At 47.2% G+C, this 21,830-nt stretch overlaps 1 protein-coding gene across 2 annotated transcripts in view; it reads right to left on the bottom strand.

Moving 5' to 3' along the window:
* Positions 1–21,830, bottom strand: part of FSTL4 (follistatin like 4) — a 424,697-nt gene that overhangs the window by 211,102 nt on the left and 191,765 nt on the right. For both annotated transcript variants that reach the window (XM_032252787.1, XM_032252850.1), the window contains exon 4: positions 7,163–7,411. In XM_032252787.1, the coding sequence (XP_032108678.1) occupies positions 7,163–7,411 (249 nt within the window). The remainder of the gene's footprint in view (positions 1–7,162; positions 7,412–21,830) is intronic.

Here is a 21,830-nt window from a genome sequence, read left to right as displayed (position 1 = left end):
GTGGATTTGAAGAAGCATCTGACAGAGCTCAGAGAATAGCTAGGAGGCCATAGAGGTCATCCAGCCAGGAGACGATGGTGGGAAGGACCATCCCAGGTAGAATGAGAGCTGGACTGAAATGTGAGGAGAGGTCCATGAAGACATTGTTGGGTCTTTGTTCATGGGACAGTTTGGGCCTTTGAGGCATGGGGAGAAGAGAGCCACAGGGGACCCACCAGGAAGCAGCTGCTAGAGAAGGAGGGGCCCACAGAGAGTCAGATGTCCCCAGAAGACAGTGGAACCTGGCTGCAGGGAGGATGACAGAGCTCACTGCCAGTGGAATGCAGCAAGACCAGGCCTGGAAAGTGCCCTCTTGGCACTTAGAAGGGTAAGGTGATCTTAGCAAACTCAGTGGCAGGGGTAACAAGACCGGAGCTAGGTGCAGACCCTAGAGGGCAGAATACAGGGAAGTTACAGAGGTAGAGAGAGCCAGTGCAGGAAACACTCTGCGGCCTGCGGGGGAAGAGATGAAAGGGTCCCCGGGAGGATGCTGGGACAAAAGCCTGCTCCTTTGGGCTTTAGGATGAGAGAGACTAGTCTGCCAGCAACTAAAGGGACTGAGGAGTGTGCAGAGAAGAAGGGGTTGGAGAAAGAAGAACGGGGTGCCAGAAAACAGCAGGAAACAGTGTGGGGAACTCGGAGACTGTAGCTTGTTTCCAGAAGTGAAATCAATGCTCTGTGAGATTTTCTCAGCTCAATAACTTCTTAGCAATTTTTAATTACTGGAATGTAATTAATTCTTTCAAAGTGTAGCAGTTCTGTGAAGCACACCACACGTGCTGGACTGATAAAATTCTTGCACATTTGCGGGGTGCTCACACCAAGACATTTCCTTGTATAAAATCTGGAAGAAATATCCAAAGAACACACATACTTGTTTTAAGTCACTTTTCTTGATCCTAGAAGCAGATACTATAAATGGGACAGCTGAGCTCGCAGGGATGCTGGACTAGGGGGTTGTGAGTGAATTTTCAGTTCAGTCAAGTCCTAGTTGTTTGCACAGACACTGACGGAATATGCAGAGTGAGGAGGGGGTATCTAACATGAGAGACAGGCCATAAAGAATCCCATTTGTGCTTGAGGTCTTGGAGGCATCTCTGGCTGAAGCAGCTCCCAAAGGATAACCCAGAAAGTGGAGACGTCTAGCATCTCTTTTGGTTGCAAATTCCTTGAAGATAGGCCTGGCGGTCTGATCCTACTGGTATCCTCAGGTCCTGACACAGCCTTAGCACCCGGTAGGCATTCAACAGAGGTCTGTGAAGCTGAGTGGCTTGGTGGAAAATGGCCAAACCCTCTTCGGTGGAGCCTAAGTTGAAGGCCAGGAAGAGGGCTGGGTATGGAGAGATCCCTTTGCAAGGACTGGAGGAACAACAATGGCCACTGGACAGAAATGTGGGTATGCCCAGGAGTGGAAGGGCAAGGAAAGGGCGTCTGGAGAGGAAGCGGAGGCCAGCTTCCAGAGCCAGACTAGGTTGAAGGTTGGCTTGCCCCCAGAGGTTCTGCCTGCTTTTGACCCCAGGTTCCCCTGGTGGCCTTATGGATAGTCCTGAGTTTCCTACTGTTTCCTTAGAAAGGAGACAGAGGTCTGGGTTTCTGATGTCCAGAGGCCCTATGAGTTTGGGATGATTGAGCCAGCTTTCCCTGGAGAAGTTGTGGCTTCTTGATGACCTGCAGAGCAGGGAGGCCCCGCCCAGCAGTGGCATGTGAGGCCCTTTCCACTGCCCTTGGCTCCTGAGCCTTCCTGCTGCACCAGGAGGTCTTCCAGGGGAGAAACATAGGGCAAGTGCATCTTCTGGGAACATGCCTTACTGAGATCTAACTAAAAACAGCCCCAAAGCTATGGGTGCCTTTGAAGGCCTCGCTGCAGCAGCAAAGCCTGGGCCCTAGGCTTGGTTCTGCCTGTGCGACTTAGGACAGGTACTAGCCCTCTCTGAGCTTCAGGGTCCCTCTTTGGGAAATGAGAATGTTGCAGTAGCTTATCTGACACCTGGTCAGCTTGAGGTCAGACTACCCTGCCTGGCACACAAGGCCTTTCCCAGCTTGCTGCAATCCACTACTTGTCTGCCTTTATCCCTAACAATGTCCTCTCCCATACCCAGGATCCCATAATCACTTGCTCTTCCCTTAGACTGGAGGTACATCGTGCCTGCATCCCTAGAAAGCCTTCTGCACCCTCTCAACCTAGCAAACCCTCCCTGGCACTTCAAGATTCACCTTTAAGTTCTCTCCTGCAGCACCTTCTCTAAACATTCTCATACTCAGGCAGAGGAATTCTTACCCCAGCATCCACTGTCATTTCCTGAGAGCCCAGAGGTACATTCCAGGAGCTTTGTCCAGACTGGGGATCAAAGATAACTGATTCTCCCCTTGCTCTTTCTATTAACCTGCTGGATGAACTTGGGTGACTCCTTCCATCTCTTTTCACAAAGCAAGACAGTTGGAGAAGGTGATCATTAAATTTGATAGACTGGAGGTCAAATTCTAGTCATTCATTAAATAAATATGGAGGGCCAATATTCTCTCCCCTCATTCACAGGAGGACCTCTTAGCTCATTACGGAGCAGTCACATCAATGGGCAAGGGTCTTATAGCCTCTTGCATCTACTCCTTGAACAAGTCCTGATGTTGCCACGGCACCGCCACCATCCCCAGTGCTGTCGATACTGCTTAGGGAAGAATGCTCACGGCGTGCCAGGTGCTGCTTCTGTCATTCAACACTCTGTGAGGTCAGTACTGTTATTATTCCCATTGTACAGATGAGGTATGCAAGGCACAGAAAGCTCACGTGCCTCGTCCAAAGCAGTGCCCTCAAGCATGTGCCACATTGTCCCATCAGCCTGGGCCTCCCTGATGCTTCCTCAGGCCCCAGCACCTCTTGCTACAGGGACTGCTCCAGCAGAGTTCCACCAACTCCCCTCTCAATGCCTGACGGCATCACAGCCCCGCAGCAGCATCTCACACATCCCAGGAAGTGAGTCTCCTGCTGAGAGCCGGGGTGGGCTGACACAGCTGGGGTTGTGAGAAGCTTTCCCTGGCAGGACAGAAAAGCCTTGTGGAAGTACAGAAATGCCCCTGGAGGTGTGGGGCCCGATTTAAATTCCTAAAGTAACAAGACTCAAAGTAATAACAACAGCAACAAAATAACAGGAAGGAATAAAACAGCTCTTTGGCAGCGAGTTCTATCTGCTCTGCGAACTTTCAACAAAATATTGAGTTTTTATGCCTGTTTAGTAACAAGTAAGAAAAAAAGAGTTCTTAGTGAGCTTCTAGTATGTTTAACTTGTTTCCAAAAATGGAAAAACTTTCCTCGGCTTTCATTATCTTGGGAACTCTCCTCTGAAGCACCAAAACCCACCTGCAACCACCATCAGGCTGAAGAAGCTGAAGGGGCCCCTTAAAACGGAACCTCTAACAGCCCCTTTCTTCCATAATTTCATGGTTTGTTTGGAAAACTGCCCAACTATGACATTGTATCATCTGGCATAACACAACCCTGGCTTGGTGAGTGATTGCTCAAAGGCAGACTCATCTTGAACAGCATAGGAGATAAAGCGTGAATTCAAAACCAAGAAAAATGAGTTGAAAAGTACCAACCAATACACAAACAGGAATGCAGTGTCACAAGATAACTTTGAAGACACAAACTCCATAAGAAGTTAAACAGTGAAATCCATCCGATATCTTGGCATTCTCTTGGTAGGATTTGGTGCTGAGGAAAAACGTGACTCTAATTTTGCCACAAGAAGAGATACATCTTTCCCACACCTCTTTTTGCCCCTGACTTTCAGTGAGATAGACCCTGCTTGTGACTCAGGAGATCTGGGATCAAAGCTGTGAACTCTAGCTGTAGCAATCCTTTTGAGTCTGGTTGATTTTCGTACATGCTAATGATCCCTAAATGATATATTTTATTTTACATTCAGAAGGAATCCCATTGCCATAGCAATTGGAATGTGATACCAGAAGTTTTCTTGTAAATGGGACTTAGAATCCTGCCTCTTCTCCCTCACAGAGTGGTGAGGGCTATGAGTCCTCCACCAGTCCTCAGGAGAACCTTCTCCCTGACAGGGGATCAGGGGCTCTGGCCACAGATGGAGAGCTCCAAACTGCAGCGGCTTAGCCCAGCACAACCCATCACCTCTTTCCTTTTGCTCCACACACTCCAGCTGCACAAAGAATTGTCCTAACAGTGAATTCTGGGGGCAGATAAAGTCCCAGAGAACAAAGTCATAACTTCTTTTTGTAAAGTCTGATAGAAATAGAGAATGAAAGATGGATGATTTTAGAATTTTTGCTTGCACGGAAAACAAGGTATTTTTGTTTCCTGTATTAACAGCTCCCTGGAAATTTGGGACAAATGACAAATTGTCATCCATAGACCTCAAGCTGGTATTAAATATTCTGCTGCCATGGTGGGGTGGGAACTGTAGGAACTTGTTCTTTATAGCCTTTCTTGCAGGACCCTCTGTCCCTGACTCCCAACAGAACCTCTGTCATCTGTTTCCTCCCATTCTCCCCTGGAGCCGTGTTTCTGGTGGAGGTGATGTGCTCACCCCAAGGCACCCACCTCGGGGCTGGCCTGCATAACACCCATCAAGCTCCTGTTCATCAGTGCTCAGGTCTTTCCTGTTTGCTGGGCACTCCCTATGGCAATGCTAGAGAAGGAGAGACCGCCCAGCTCTCCTGCCCTCCTACGAGGACTGCAGCTGACCCAGAGCATGAGGCACTGAAGGCTTTCCAGTAGAGTCCAAACCAAGAGACCATCTGCAGAAAGAGAAGCCCTGGCTCTAGGTGGACATTGCTGGGACAGTATTAGAGCCTGACGCTCATGTCTTCCTCACCCATTCTCCACCTGCCATTAAGATATCTGGGCTCAGAAATCTCTTCCCAGACCTTCCAGGCAGAGCCCTTGTTCCTGTCTCTGCATTCTTCAGTTTGTACATTTCTTTGCTTTCGGCCTGTGGCCACGCTGGATTAGAACAAACACTGATGGCAGGTCTCATGAACACCAAATCCATGCAATGTGCCAGGCACTGTGCTAAGTGGTGTTTGTGCCACCCCACCTGTGCTTCTCTCCATGGCTGCAGCAGGTGGGTACTGCTGTCACTCCCATTTTACAGCCAAGAAAAAGGCCCAGAGCAGCAGTGATACAACCAAGGCCACACAGCTGGGAAGTACCAGAGCCAGGATGCCATCCTTGGTCTTTCCGTGAGTGGAGCTCTCAGGCACCACTCTCCACGGAAAAGTGGTCCTTAAGGGAGGAGTTCTGCCACACCGAGTGGGCGGCAACTCACAATCTGTAAAAACCTCAATGAGTCAGAAGGATTCGGTGGATAAATTCAATCAGTGTGAAGCAGAACCGAGCCCTGAGCTGCTCAAGGCTGCCTGCCCCTCATTCCACGCCAGCTTGTCCCTATCGCTCCTCACCTCGGTGAGTTTTGTGGTGGCTGGTTTTTCCCTCCCATGAAACGAGAAATGTTGTTTGAATAACTGATGGTGAGGGAGGCTGTGCACACTCTGATGCAGAAATAGAAACCTTAGGAAGATGCAATTTGGAGGATATTGGAAACCAGAGAATGGAACATCAGCCTATAAAACTCAACACAGCCAATAAAGCTGGAGCAACTGGTCAACTGTTTTAGTGTGCACGGTTGCAGAGGAATTGGCAGCATGTGGCTGGGAAGCGCTTCCAGACCAGGGACATTTCTCCCTAGGCTCATTTTGGCCTCATTTCCATAATGCGTCTCATGATCTCTGAAGCACCTCGGCATTAGCATCATACGCACAGTCGTGAAGGTGTCCAAGACTATTCTCATCACCAGGTAAAGGTGCCTTTCCCAAGCCCTGCCCTGCCCAGTGCTCCATGCTGCCACGACTGCTGTGTGGAGTGGCTCGTGACGTGGGTGCAGGTGACACAGGTAGATGCCGCAGAGGCCAACACACCTTTGCTCCACCACCTCAGCTGTGAATTTGCCTCCACACACATGTGTCATGCATCACACCATCCTCACTGGGGGCCTGTGAGGGTGAGGCAGGGGCTCTGCCCCCTCTCACTTGGTGTCCAGGACCTTATAGCTTTGACCTGCTCTCAAGCCTTTGTCTCTGAGTGTTGCAGGCACTTGGCAGGTCTCTAGCCCAAGCCTCCTCCTCTCTTGCCTTTGCAACCTAAAGCACATTTCTGACCTCATGCAACTCCAGGTGGGCAATCCCAGCTCAGGCCATGTGGGACTGTTCCCATCTGCCTGCAGGCTGCTTTCGTCTTCTACGCATTTACTAATTCATGTATACCCACTTTGTACACAAATATCTGTAGACAACAAATACTTCTACTGGTCATGGGAAGTACTATTTAGGGCCACCTCAGTCAACACAGAATGTGCATTCTGACTCTTGTATCTTCAAGCATCTAGGAGCCATTGAACGTTTTCTTGGTGCAAGGCACTGTGCTAGGTGCTGAGAATACATTTGTACATAAAACAGCCATAGCCGCCGCCCTAATGGCTCTTACCATCCCTTCTCTGCTGACTCAATTCCAGCCCAAAGCATGAGTCCTTTGGCCCCAGGTCCACGGGCATGTTCTGATGTTCATGCAGGGGCTTCCTTGTCTTGCTCAGGGATGTTCTGGACAGGCAAGACACGAAATGCTTTCCCATGAACAACTGTTCCGGGCCAGAGTTTGTGTCCTTGCCATGCTGGGAGCCGTTGTGCTGGTGTCTGCCTGACCACATTCTATGCACAGCACAGCCCCCTGATTCATGGGACTCTGTGCAGAGGGGTAAACGTGGTTCTGGTTACAACCTTGCAAAGGCCCATTCTATGTGGAGACCTGGGTAGTACTCTGTTGTATGGTCCCTAATGAACCTGTACATCCAGGGTTTAATTTGACCTGTCTGGATTCTACTTACAAGGAGCTTCCTCTAAGGATGGGGGTCTCTGGAGGTGGGACACAGACAGAACATGCATCACCAGAATGCCACTGCTGCCATTTTGTTACACGCCAGCCTTAGTCTTTATTTTCTATACATATGTAAGTTGTAGACTCAGCACCCAGGTCATTTGTCAAAAAGGCATTAGAAGATCCATTACAAAACCCAAAACCACAGGGCAAGGGCCCTGTTCCTACCTTTGAGGAAACAGTCCTTGCTGTGGATGGCGGTGATCCTCTTTCCCAGGAGGCAAGCGGCCCGGTGGAGCTTGCAGTGGTTTTCATAAAACCTCCCATCAGAGCCACACACAGGCAGGTAGCTGGGCCTGCAAGCCTCCAGGCACTGGCATTCGGGTTCCCCTGTCTCCCTGCTGAGCACGCACCGGCTCCCTCGGCTGCAGAACTTCTTCCCGCAGGAGGCCAGCAGCCCGTTGTGGCCGGGAAGCCCTGCCAGACACACAAACACAGAGGGTCAGCTGCAAACACTCAGAGGGTCTGGGGTCAAGGGCTTCCTTTGTGGCTTACGAGCACAGGCTCCATTTGCCTGTGAAGTCAAGCTATTCAAGGTGGGGCCTCAGGGCTTGGAGTCTCCTAGGGAGTCCTGTCCCTCCATGAGGTGGCCATTGGTGCCAAGAAGGAGGTCCTGCTGTGCAGAGCGCGGATTTCATGGCTGACTCACTCTGATCTGAGATACAACACCTGCCCATCCTAGTACCCAGCTGGGGGCTTTTGATAAACTCTTGCTTCTTTCTTAAGCTGACTTTTCCTGCTTCCAGTTGAAAATGAAAACACCTGGCCATTCTGTGCTCACAAAGAAGCACCTTACACCGAAGGACAAAGCCTGCTACCACTGCTCCCAGGCTCACAGTCAGCCTCCTGAACTAGAGGCCTATTAAAATCAATGACTTTTTAAAAAAGTGCCCACGCCCATCCACAACACCTTTTCCTTCTTTTTCTTTACTAAGTCATGACTTTGGACCAGGCTGTGTACTAGGCACCTCAGGGATCTCAAAGATAGACAAGGCAGGCCTTTCCCTCTTTCTGACTCTGTCATTCTGTAAGGTGGTGATATGTATGCAAATCAGGCAAAGAGCATGGGAGCCAGGGGGCTAAGTTTGGGAGAAGTAAATGGGAGTGGCGGAGATCATGGAGGCAGGGATGTGCCAGTGGGCCCTGGAAAGGAGAGGAGGGCTTTCCCGGAGATACAGCAGGCTTGAGCCAAGATTCTCCCAGCTGCCCTGTGGGTGACATTTGCAGGTTTCAGGTAGCAGACTAGATGTGAGAAGGAGTTTTGTACAGGGTGGGGTTGGGGAGGGTGGGCAAGGCATGATTTCTGGGAGACTTGGAGAGCCAAGCAGATAAATTTAGGTACACTATTGTAGGCACTAGGGAGCTACTGCAGAGTCTAGGGAGGAAGTGTGGTATAAGAAGAAAGTCATGCTCCAATTGTTCAGGATGGGGGTGGAGGTAGCCTAGGTAGGGATACCAGAGGCTGGCTATTTCCTTGGGGGAGAATGCGGTTCTCCATGACACATGTCATCAAGGGAGCTATTGCAGCCTTTCCCCGCTGCCCAGTCCTTTCAAGCATAACGTTGCAATCATAGGCAAGAAGGCTGAGCCCCTGGAAATGGCAGCTGCCACATTGCTTGAGTGTCCCCTGCACCCTACGCACACCCATAGTCATCTCAGGCAGCAGCACCCAGAGCTCACACACCAAAGGGGGCAGGGCAGCTGGAAAGGGCACATTTAAGTGAAAGGCCAAACAGGCCTCCGTCACCAACATCACACTGCATTCTGGGAGTCTGGAAATGAGAAAATTGCCACATGTCATCGAAGGTACAGATGGAAAGTTAAGAATTACACAGGGACACCAAAAGACAACTGAAATGTGAATACAGATTTGATGGCCTCAAAAGATGTTGCTTTAAGTGTTAGTTAAATCTCTGTCAAAATGCTCAGCAAGAAAGAACGGCCCTAGTAATCATGACCAAACCTTTCAGCCCCAGCTCCTACCCATGGGATTAAAATGTCTAAGCAAAAAAGAAGAAAAAGAAAAAAAAGCAAAAAGTCTTCTTTTTCTTGTTTTTGGTTAAGTCTGCTTTTCATCATGATAGATTTGAATGGAAAAAAATCAGTTATCGGCAGATTAACTGCTTGATTCAATAATTCATTTAAATTCCTCCAGCCTTGGCAAGCTAAGAAGTATTGACTTTTTCTTGAATCATAATAATCTAGAAGGTCAAATATCTCTGAACAGCGTAAAAGTACAGATCCTAAGCAGACGGGAATCTCTTTTATCCACTTCGCTAACTGTTGGCATGTCACCATGAAGGCCCAGTGGCATTCAGGAGCTCCTCTGCATGCTTTCCTGTCAAGGTTGAGGTGGCGGGGAGGGAAGGAGGTGGAAGGCAGGCAGGCACCTGGCAGGGAGGCTCTGGGCTGGAGGCCCCTCACTTCCAGTGTTTATGGCCGCTTTGCCACACAGCATGTTTGATTAGCGTGATTCTCCTGGGTTGTTGGAAAATGAGTTACCCTAGAAAGTGCTGGCGGCTACTAGAAGAAACTAACACAGCTCTGGAAATATCAGCCTTTGTTTCTCTCCCAAGACAGGGCCAGGACGCAGAGCACTGCCATGGGATCACTGTTTTAATAACCTTACCATGCAGATAGGATGGAACCCATTAATTGCCCATTTTGAAGAAACAGAGGCAAAGTCTCTGTGCCCTGGTCTCTCTGAGGCTGCATCAGGGAGCATGCCCTGGCCCCCACTGCTCTCTCCCTTGGCTAAACCAGCTCCAAGGTACCCTTCAGGGCATTTCCTCTATGAGGTGCTTGCTACCAGCTCAAGTCTAAGTGTCCCTCTCTGAATCCTCCTACCCTAAAGGGCCCGCTCTGCTGTGGCCTCAGGAGGTCCCACAAGTGCCGGACTTTTGTCCTCGTGTGGCCCCAGAATACTCAGTTTTTAAGAAATGCAGACATTTGCAGAGCTGAGTTCAGAAGCCAGGTTAGGGGCTTGGATGGGAGGGTGGTGGAGTCTCACACGTGATGACCCTGTAGTGGTACGTTTTCCTTTGCCTTCTCCAAAGGGGGCAGGAGGGAAGTGGAAGGATGGAGGTATGAAGGGAAGATGGATGTCTGTGGAGGTGCACCTTCGGAGTAAGGAGAACTGGAATCCTGGAGAAGCAGAGCTGGGAAGGGCTTCAGAGACCACCTACCCCAGCCCAGGCAGTCAAACCAAGGCCAGCTCATGGGGTGGGGTGGGGAGGAAGCTACTTTTCCCGGCCCTCTCCTTTGAAAGCTGTGCGTCCAGATGGTAGTGAGCACGTCTGAGGCCCAGCATCATACAGGAACAGCAGGCGCCCATGTTTGCTTGGCTTGCTGGTGGGGGGCTCCTGTGGCCTTCTCTGCAGGCTGCACTCTGAGGGGTCAGTGTTAGGGAAACACTGGCACCAACCTTGGAGTTGTCTGGAGTGGCTGCCGGAGTTGTCGAGAACACTCAGGTTCTCCTTGACATGGAAGTTGGCTGTCGGCAAATATTTGATTCTAATTACTTGCAATTAAGACAAAAGTAGCATGAAAGCCCTGCATATGCCCTTCACAAAGGCCGCTGATGGTAGGCCATGGAAGGCTGAGAGTGCCCCAGGTGGGGGCAGGCCCGGAATCCCATCCACAGCTACAGAGATGCTGACCCAGAGGTGGGCTCCTCGTTACACAAGCCCCTTGTTACCACTTCCTCCTTGTCGTTAAAACAGAATGAATTCCCCACTCCTACCACGATGACGATAAAACAGTAATGGGAAAGGTAACCAAGTGAGACTACCGGCAGCTGCCTGTAGTGTTTACGAGGACAACCGTGATGCACGGAAAGTACAATGTGCTTAATTTATAGTCATCAAGAAAGCCATTTACTCAGGTTAAAAACCGATCATCTCGCCAAATAAGCTGCTTTTCAACATGAATTAAATTTACTGAACATGGTCAGAAATGGGAATTGTTACGTTAACATTATGGAGGTAGGAGAAGCAAGTCTGTTGGTACCAGTTGGTGCTAAAGACTCCCTCTGTGATCTGAATAAGGATTCCCAGTAAGAATGTCACAGACCCAGGACTGCCATGAACTGGGAGCAGGAGCATAGGTACAGGTGGTGTCACTGACCGGTTGTGGAAGGCAAGCCCCTTGCCTTGAAAGTGCTGGCAGCTGCTAGAATAAACTAAAACAGCTCTGAAAATATCAGCCTTTGTTTCTCTCCAAAGACAGGGCCAGGAAGCAGAGTACTACCATGGGATCACTGTTTTAATAACCTTCCCATGCAGATAGGATGGAACCCACTAATTGCCCATTTTGAAGAAACAGAGGCAAAGTCTCTGTGGAGACCCCGGTGAAGAGAGTAGCAGGAGGCTGAGTCCTGAGCTTGGCCCCAGAGAGAGTGGGTCTACATCCACAGGCAGCAGGACGCCCCTCCGCTGTCTCCCCACAGCCAGCCACAACCAAGAGCTCAGACAGCTGGGCAATTTTGCGTCCAAACTCTGACTCAGCCTCTGTAACCGTTTCCTAGGCCCAAAAAAAAGTAACGAGTGCTCCCTTCTCAGGGATATTGCCCCAATGGCAGTGAGAGAAAACCTGTGAGCTCTTCCACTCTTGGATGCCAGTGGCCTGCTGGCATGTTCTTCTCAAAGCAGCTTTTCTGTGTCTGAGACCTTATCTCCAGCTCGACTATTGATGAGAGCCCCATCTCTCCTGACAGGGCCTTGGGAACTCCCCGCTCTGATCTCAGCCAGAGGTTCTGTCAAGGCCTCCTCACAAAGGACATAGCACTGGATTCTACAACCTCACCCCAACTCACTCTGCAGCCTCAATGAGGTGATGGCTTGGCTCTGAGGAGGCCATTCACTGGAAAGCCCGAAACTGTCTGGAAAGAGCAGAGCATGAATGCAGAAGACCAGAGGCAGTGTGTACAGCACCAAGAACCTCAAGACCCTCATCTGCCACCTGCTGCGAACCCTGGCCCAGCACAGCAGCTGTCTCCAGCTTCTGCACACAGAGGTACTTGTCCAGGAACCAAGTACCTGCCTGTTAGCAGATACGGCCCCTTGCACATGGACTTGTAAGCTTTATCCTCCATGTGCTGATATACCAACACACAGGGGAGCAGCGGCCCTCACCTGGGGTCGTGGTTGGGTTTCTTAAAGACCTAGAGCTGAGGGTTGCCTGTGGAAGAGCCATGTGCGTGTAGACATGTGCAGATATGTGAGGTGTGTATACAGGGATTGGAGGTGACGGTCCCAGTAGTCTTCCCACGTTAAGACAATTTATATTCCCACATGTGCCAAGGTGCTCTAGGGACAGAGAGTGCCTGTCAGTGTTGACTCTCTCATTGCGGAAACCACCCAAGTGCCTGGTATGCAGCTGCAGAATTCAGGTTTGTGTGAGAACCAGGCAGAGGCCCCCCATTCCAGTCCTATGTCTACCCTATAGGGTGGGTGGTAACAACGGAGCACTTCTGGGGTGCCTGCCTGCCAGGTCCCCACCTATCCATCCATCCAACAGATATTTACTGAGCACCTGCTATGCACCAGTCCCAACTCCAGGTGCCTGGGGATTTAGACAGAATAGGATCCTGTCCTCAGGGCACTAGCATCACAGTGTAGGAAGACACACAAGAGGGTAAACTGGCAAACATAAAAACAAGACAAATGTAGACGGTGTTCAGTGCTAGGAAGGAAATAACCAGGGTGCTGCAGCAGGCTCACTTTACACTGGTGGTCAAGGAAGGCTCTCTGAGGAGGTGAGATTAGACCTGAGACCTGACGGTGAAGATGGCAGAGACCCGGGGAAGGAGAGAGTGGAGCACCCTGGGGTGCCCTCGAACCTGGCATGCAGGGCAAGGCCTGGTATAAGAAGAGGCCTGGCTCCTAAAGCCCCGCTCCAATGTCAACATCACCAGGCAAACTCAGTCTGCAGGGAGCGGTGAGGAAGGTGCAAAGTTTCGCCTTGCCCAACTGTCTCACCTGGAAAGTGGGGTGAGGTCCTGCCACCCTGCCACTCAGCCCTCCCAGCTGAAAGAGGTCTATCCTCCAACAATCTTAGAGGCCAGAAAACTCTTGGCACCCTTCAGGGCTGCTGATGGGAAGAGAGCAGCCCTCTCTGAGCTCCTACCACAGGCCACTTTGGTGAGGGCCTCCACACTCTTAGATGCCCTGAGTGCTGGGGCTGCTTCAGGTTCAACTCTACCCTGTGACACCTCATTTACACTCAAGGGTTGGGAAGAGAATCTGTGATTCCTCCTAAGGACATGTGTGTGTTAACACCCAGCCAGAGAAGGCCATGTTTAAAGTGACTACTATTTACTGAGGCATGCCCACCAGGCGCCATGCTAAAACTCTTAGAATCTATAAGCTCAGGTGATGCTCATTTAAACCTCCTCAAAGCTTTATAAAGTGGACACACAGGCCCTACTCAGCACATATTTGTGGCATGAATATATGCCCATTTTACAGATGAGAAAATATGAGTCAAGAAGTGATTTGCCTACAGTTAGACAGCAGGTAGGTGGTAGATACTGGCTTTACATCAGTCTCACTCAAAATCCCTCGAACTTGGGATAATCTGCTCAGCTGGTGATATGGTCCCTGCTTCAAGGAACTCATGCCAGGCGGATGTAGATGTCCACAGTGTGAGTTTCTCCAACATCAGGATACATCCACATATCAGCAACCCTGCCTGCAGAATGGCTGCTGTTCACACACCTCATGGACACAGAGCTTACAGCCCTAGGTAGCAACTTCTCCAAGGGCTGGAGGTTTGTAGGGCTGCAGAAGGAAGCCCTGCTTGGATCTGTCAACATCACAGGCCCAAACCCACTCCCTGTCATGCACCGACACCGGGTCATTAAGCTCCCTGCCTCCCACTGTGATGTTTCCAGCTTCATCACCTCCCTGTCTCTACTCCTGCCATTTTGCCTGAAACTGGACAGGTGACCACAGCACAGATGTAATGTACTCTCCGTGGCCAAAGGTGATCTCAAAATCAACCGATGAGCACAGCCTGTACATTGAGGCTCTTGTGTACTTGATGAAAGCAGAAGTTTGACCAGTTCTGAAAAACTTGACCAAATTCTCCAAGTCCCAAAGCTCAACAGAAACACATGGTTATGCATTGCTGGAAGGCAATGCAGCCTGTCATGCATAGTGTTTACAGATCCTAACCTGAGGTCTGACAAATTGACTTCAAAGTCAGAAACGCCTGGAACAAGACGAGAAGGAACACCTTTCATCCGTCAGGAGGCCTCTCAATTCTGCCCAAAGAGTTTCTATCTAACCAATTTGTATCAAACCAAAGCACAAATATGTTTCCACATATTGTCCAATGTCCCTAGGCACGGCTTTGGAGGTGTTATTTCTGGTCACAGATGAAGATCAAACACCAAACACAAGTGCTAAAGCATAATTTCAAAAACTAAAAATGTGACTGTCATGATAATCTAAAGTGAGCATGTGCTAAAGCCTTCTTAATGAGAGAGCCCACGGTGGGGATGCTGGTTCAGAGGAGGACTTGAGCCATATGAGCACTAGAGAAAGACGACTGGAATGAGATGCCTAGGCTAGGCATACAGTAGGTGAGTGACCTGCAGGGTAAGAAAACCGCAATCTTGGCCGGGCACGGTAGCTCACACCTGTAATCCCAGCACTTTGGGAGGCTGAGGCGGGCAGATCACGAGGTTAAGAGATCGAGACCATCCTGGCCAACATCGTGAAACCCCGCCTCTACTAAGAATACAAAAATTAGCTGGGCACGTTGGCGTGCGCCTGTAGTCCCAGCTACTCGGGGGAGGCTGAGGCAGGAGAATCACTTGAACCCTGGAGGCGGAGGTTGCAGTGAGCCGAGATCATGTCACTGCACTCCAGCCTGGCAACAGAGCGAGACTTTGTCTCAAAAAAATTAAAAAAAAGAGTATTACAACCTTTTGGGTTCTCTTTTCCACCCAAAAGAATTATGTACATTTTTACTGGGAACAAATGTGCAAGTTAATATGTCACGCTGCACAGTCTGGGCCTTTAATCAGTGGTAAATTATGAGTTGAACAAAGATGTAACCCTCTAGCCTGGATCAGTAAATAATCCTTGGGCTGGTCTCATAAATAAGGTCCCAGAGGAAGAACTTGCCACCCTCCCTTTGCCTCATACCCAAGTTTTGGATAATTTTCTCAATACCACCAAAATCCCTACAGTAACCAGCGTCACCTGAGGGAGCTGCCAAGGACTCACATCTCTTTCTTCTGCCTGGGCATCTTCCTTCAGAGCCCCCAGCCTCACAAAAAAAGGCCCCAGAAAAGGAGGAACATGAGGCCCTGAGCCACCTACCTGAGACTTACTGAGACAGAATGAACTCTCTCCTGGTGGAGCAGAGGGAGAAGGGGCTGGAGGCAGAGGACAGGCTGCTATGATGGGAGCTGAGAATGTAGCCCCTCTTCACTGTGGGGCGGGGGTGGGGGGTGGGGGGCAGAGGGGGCGGGTGCTGCAACAGAACTTCCCACAGCACCCCTGTAGTCCTGCTGGGTCTCAAAAAACACAGTAAAACCTTGGCATCCACCCAGTCCTGCGCTCCTTGACAGTTGATAGCTGTGACCCCAGGCAAGGTTCTACCTGCTTTTCCCTACATAAAAGTGAGGATAACAGTGGTCTGCCCCTTTCAGGACTGCTTTGAGGATTACATGAGATAATTCATGTAGAGAGCTTGGCATTTAGTAAGTGCTCAATTCAGACACTCTGATTTGGTGACAGATTGAATAAATAGAACTGGAAAAGAAGAAGTAGCCGTTTGGTTTTACTGATTCAAGTGCATACCAGTGCCTTCAGGAGGCCAGCCTTCATGGAAAGGTGATCATCTTTATATTAAAAGTATTGGATGGTTTTTAAAAAGGCAGATGCAAAATAGCATGCTTCAAAATACCCCAAGAGAATGCTTTCCTTGTATCAAGGCCTTCATTGGACCCTTATTAAACTCTGCCCAGCTTCCAAGTTGGGGGAGTCTGAAATGATACATTCTCAGGGCAAAGTGGCTGGGACCAACTCACAGCACAAACTGCAGGCTCCACTCAATACCTAAGGGCAGTGGGCAGTGTCAGGCAGTCACCAGGAAAACACCAGAGCTCCGTTTCAAAGGCAGCCCCGACCTGGGCCCGACACCAGCCTATCTTGCAAACCTCTCAGGCTCACCTGCTACAGACAAGTCCTATGGTTTCTCCTAGTTCTGGGAGCCCTTTGCACTGTGTGTCATTTCCCCATCTACTATGTGTGACAACGGTGAAGCTACCTGACTCACCATTTCCAGAGCTTTCCCCCAGGCTTCCCAGGCCTCCTCCACCTAAAACAGGCTGCCAGGCTGCTGGCCTGAGTTCCTGCTCCTGTGGTTCCTCAGAAAGAACAGCAGGCCCTAGGGCAGGGCCCCAGCAGTGCCTTCATAGCTGCTCAGAGCTCCAGGCTGGATGTCAGGCAGTGTCTGTGGTTTCAGGGCTGGGACCAGGCTCCACTTCTCTTACATTCAGAGCTCAGCACCAGGTCTGGCATAGAGTGGGCTGCAGGAAACAGTGGGTGAAAAACTGAATGCAATGAAGACACGGCTGAGACCCAAGATTGTCTGGATAGAGAGCTGAGTAATCAACCAATGGCGTTACAGAAATGGACACAGCCACAGATTGAGTGGAAAGACCGGACAATGTAGAAAGCCCTCGGTGGGAGAAGAGTGACCTGGGATCTATATCTCTTTCACATACGAGTCGCAGTTTCCTCATGAGAGGGATGTATAGAGATCCCTGAGACTGGAAAAATCATCCCACATCTGTGAATTTTGGATGTACATCAGGGCCCGTGTTTTAACTTGGATGTCTTTTGGCCATAATAAAACTGCACAAATCTTTTTCTTTTCCCTCTATTTGTCCTGTGAAGTGATCTCAACTGGCTTTTGAAGGGTTATTTTGAAGACCTCCTTGGGAAGGAAAGCTGCATAAAAATGTCAAGTACAATAGGATTTCTGCCCTTGGGGGAGTTTCTTTTACAAAATGGCTTTGTTTTAGAACACTTCCTCCAAATATATTCCTACCCCCGAGTTCCTTTTCTTTGCCCAAAGCCTCTTCAGCTCGCATCTGTCTTCTTTCCTGTCACCAGCCCTCATTTTTCCTTCAGGTACTTAGCTCCTTTGTCACTTTCTTCAGCTCCTCTGGGCTCCCTCCATCTTGGAGCCGAGGGGACCAGATGTTGCTGCTCTCCACGGGTCTGCACCATCTTGCTGATGCGCCGCTACGTGGGTTCTTTCCTGCTTTTCCACCAACTAATGATTCAAGGCCATGGCACCCCAGCCTGCCTCCAATTATTTCAAGAATCACTATGGAGTTACTCTGTGAGCTGCCTTGATGCTCCTTGTCACTTTATCCTTGGAGACCTGCCGGCACAGATGGGGAGCTAAATTCTTCCAAGGCCCTTTAACCTGCCATATAAGGACTGCCCCGGTTTGCACCTTGCCTTGGTTGGATCACCTGTCATAGATGTGTCTCACAATAATAACATGCTCTTCTCCTTCATTCTACTTCTAATGAAAAAATGGGGGCTCAATTAAAATGTCTAATACGAGCACAAAAATCTACCATTTTCTAATCAGGAGCATTTCAGTTTCTCCTCCCAAGGATCTGCCCTTGTCTCTCAATGGGATTATCAGCCATAAAAACATGCACTGGATAATATCAAGACAAAGCTTAGTAACAATATCGGACAATTTTATTTCATGTATTCTCAACTTCAACCCCCTGGCTCAACTGAGCCAACCGGCAGCTGAAGCTTCTGGCAGGTTGGGCCTGAGGGTTCGGGGAGGCTGGCTTTGCTGAATGCAAGGGGGCTGGTCTGCTCTACCCCTGAGTTCAGGAGAGCATGTGGAGACCAGGGGTCTCCACTGGGGCCTGACAACCTGTCTACTATGAGAAGTTCACAGGGTCAGCGATTGCCCTATCGGGTACTTTTTGTGAGACCACTACTGCCTTAAGGTTCTTCAGTGTTACCTTCAAACAGGCGATAGAAAAGAGCCATATACACTGGGAGGTCCAGTCCCTGAAAGAATGACCAGAATTACGCTACTGCAGGGGAGGGTGACACCTTAAACAGTGACAACAAAATACCAAAATGCCATGAGAATCAAGTGCAGCACAAAGACAGTCTTTGAGGAAACTATGATTTTTGAGCCAACAAGAAAATCAGGAGAATTGAAGGAGGGAATGTAAGGAGATAAGGGTCACTATTAAGTCCTCAAGTCTTCCAAGGTTAAGAAAATCAGGAAAATTTAAGGAGAGAATGGTCAGTATTAAGACTCCAGTCTTCCAAGGTCAAGCAGAAGATATTTCTTAAAACCTACAGTGAAAATATAAATACAGTCTTAAAATACAGTGATAATTTCATCTAAAACTTTAAGGACAAAGAAATAGAAGAAAACTCCTTAAACAGCCTATCACTAAGTGTTTCCAATTAAAATCAGGAGCCAGACAGGGTATTTGTTATCACCATTCTTATTCATAAAGGAAGTATAATAAGAAAAGAAAATGAAATAATCATTAACATTTGGAAAAGAAAGACAGCTAACAATAATCTCCTTTTGCTGATTATGTTTTTGTATACTTAGAAATTCAAGTGACTCCAGTGAAAAAATATTAAAATTATAAGAGAATTATGATGAACTAGTTGGACAGATGATAAACATGCCAAAATTAATCATTCCTTTCAACAGTAGCAATAAATAATTAGAAGTGAAAAAGGGAAAAAACCATCTACTCATAATAATGGTAAAAACCATAAAATATTAATAAACAAATTTGACAAGAAAGCCACAGGACCTATATGAAAAAAGACTATAAAACTCTATTGAAGGTCATAAAATAAGATTGGAACATTTCTTATTTGTGGGTAGGAAGACATTCTCATAAATATACAAATTTAATGCAATCATTTTGGACCTGGATTAAATGATCTTAAAAAGTTCACCTGAAGTAATAAATGCCCCAGATAACCAAGGAAAATAAGAGAAAGAACAGTGCAGGGGGATGTGCCTTTCCAGATACTGGAACATTCAGGCCAGAAAGCTGCTGTGATAAAATCAATATGAGATCGACCTAGGAATAGACAAATCAATGACTGCAGATTGGGCAGTAAAATAGAAAACAGCATCCTGAAATATATCCCAATGTATATGAAAATTAGATGTATAACAAGAGTTGCCGTTCCAATGGGAAAATGATAGCTATCTGACAGACGGTGCTGGGGTAACCTGCTATCCACTTAGAATGAAACAACATTGGAAACTTATTTCATACCACATAAAAAATCAAATTCAAATAACTATAAGTGTTTAAATTATTTCTATTAAGTAATAAGTAGACAGAAAAGAACACTTATCCACTCTGTAGATGGTATAAGCATTATCATACAACGAACATGGACAAATCCATTTATTTAAAGAAAAAGAACAGTGCCTTTCATTTGGAATTTTCCCGTTTGTCCCTCTCTAGTTCTATTCCCTCATTCCCATTCAGAGATAGCCATTAGCCTGAATTTTGTGTTTATCATTCTTTTGCTTTATCTCACCTTTGTATTTCTATGCAGTATGTTGTTTTATATGTTTTTGAACTTTATATAAATGAATCATACTCTATGTACTCATCTGAGACTTCCTTCTTTTGCTCTCACACTATATTTAGTTACACCCATGTCTGCATATACTGGTAATTCATTCATTTTCCTTATAGTTCCCTCACATAAACATGTCATTTACTTAGTTTCTATTAGATTGTTTATTTGCCTTTTTCTGTGGCCCTTTCTCTCTTCTGTTTCCTTATTTTGAATCAGATACTTCACCCTGATTTTCTTCTTCTACTCACATAAAAACTATTCTTTTACTCTTCTACTCTTTATTTCAAAATTTAAAATGTATAATTAAGCCAAAGTCTATAATCAATACTTTAACCCTCCCCATGAAGAACCTAGAACAAATGAATTCCAGTCACTCCATTTCTGACCTAACTATATGACAATATTGAGTCTATTTTTATGCCTCATAATTTCTTCTTATACCTCAAATTCTCTTTGTTATGTTCATCCAAAATGTCTATTTTATCCTAATTTTAAAGAGCTATTTATGCTGTGTAATTATTCTTACGTTCATGTATTTTTTTTTCTTTCAACTTGATAAACATTTTGTTCCCCTACCCTCTGGCTTTGTTGAGATGTTACCTGATAAGCCTTTTCATTCCCTTGTAGGTAATCCATTTTTGATGTTTGGATAATTTTAACATTTTCTCTGGCTTTCTGCAGTTTCTCTGTGATGCAAACACACAAATTTCTTTGCATTTGTTCTGCTTATAATTCATCAGGTTTCCTGAAAGTAAGGATTTGTGTCTTTCATCAATTCTTGGACATTCTTACCCACTTCTGTTAAATGGTACCTCTATTCCATTATTTCTCTCCTTCTTTCCTAAGTATTCTAATTAGACATATGCTACAAGTTTTCATTCTATTTAAGTCTCTTTCACATTTCCTATATTTGGTTTTTCTATGTTGCATTCTGTATAATTTTTTCAAATCCATCTTCCAGCTCTTAAATTGCCTCTTCAGCTATTTCTAACCTACTCTTCCACTGAGTTTTGAATTTTGATAAAAGCTCTTTTTAGTCATTCATAAAGACAATTGGTCATTTGTGTAATCCCTTGATTTTCAATCATTTTTTAACTTTTTAAAAATATTAAACATATTTTATATTCTGTGTCATTTTTCTATTCATAGATTATGTTGGTTCTTACATGGCACTATCCTCTTAGTGTTTTGATATTTTTTTTTAAAAGAGCTCACATTTTCCAGAAATTAACCTGTCACATTTTTTGAGATATAGTTTGGATATAGGCTCTCCTTGATTGTGCCAGGCACCCAAGGACTCCCCCGTTCTCGGTTAAATTAAATTTTATGTTTGAGATTTTCACACTACTCAGGTAGTTTACGTATGAGCTACAATTCTTTGTGAAGATAAGCCTATGGTTATAAATTATCAAGGAAATTTCTCTCTCTGTGCTCAGTGCCAAGATTTGAGACAAGAACATTTTCTTGCCAGTCCTTGGGACTGGGTGGTTTCTTTCTTTCTTGTTCACCCTTACACTGCAGATATATTCCTTGAGAGGCCCAGGTATGTATATATATGGGATTGGGAGTGGGAACATTCCACATATGCCCACCTTGTAAAGACCCTGGGATTTGTCCTTGGTACCCTGAGTCATGGAGGGTATGTAAACCAAAACCAAAGTACACCTAGTTTGGCAAAAGCCCCCAAGGTACAGTCAGTCTCACTGCAATCTTACCTCTCTAGATTCCCAATTTCACTTGTATTTTTAGCCTCTAGATAGTTCTTATTTTCTCACTAGCACATCAGTGTTTAAACAGATTTAAAAAAATATTTATCTACCATATTGCCAGAGGCAGAAGTCAGATTATAACTTTTAAAAACAGAATCAGGCTGGGTGTGGTGGCTCATGCCTGTAATCCCAGCACTTTGGGAGGCTGAGGCGGACAGATCACCTGAGGTCAGGAGTTTGAGACCAGCCTGGCCAACATGGTGAAACCCCATTTCTACTAAAAATACAAAAATTAGCTGGGCATGGTAGTGGGCCCTGTAATCCCGGCTGCTCGGGAGGCTGAGGCAGGAGAATCGCTTGAAACCAGAAGGTGGAGGTTGCAGTGAGCTGAGATCATGATTGCATCCCAGCCTGGGAGACAGAGCAAGACTCTGTCTCAAAAAAAAAAAAAAAAAATCCGACAATTAAAAAAACACTTTGAGGTAAATACTG

The sequence above is a fragment of the Sapajus apella genome, unplaced genomic scaffold (genome assembly GCF_009761245.1).
Source record: "Sapajus apella isolate SASKATOON/1434 unplaced genomic scaffold, GSC_monkey_1.0 scaffold1, whole genome shotgun sequence".
Taxonomy (NCBI): Eukaryota; Metazoa; Chordata; class Mammalia; order Primates; family Cebidae; genus Sapajus; species Sapajus apella.
This window is presented reverse-complemented; position numbering and strand designations above follow the sequence as displayed.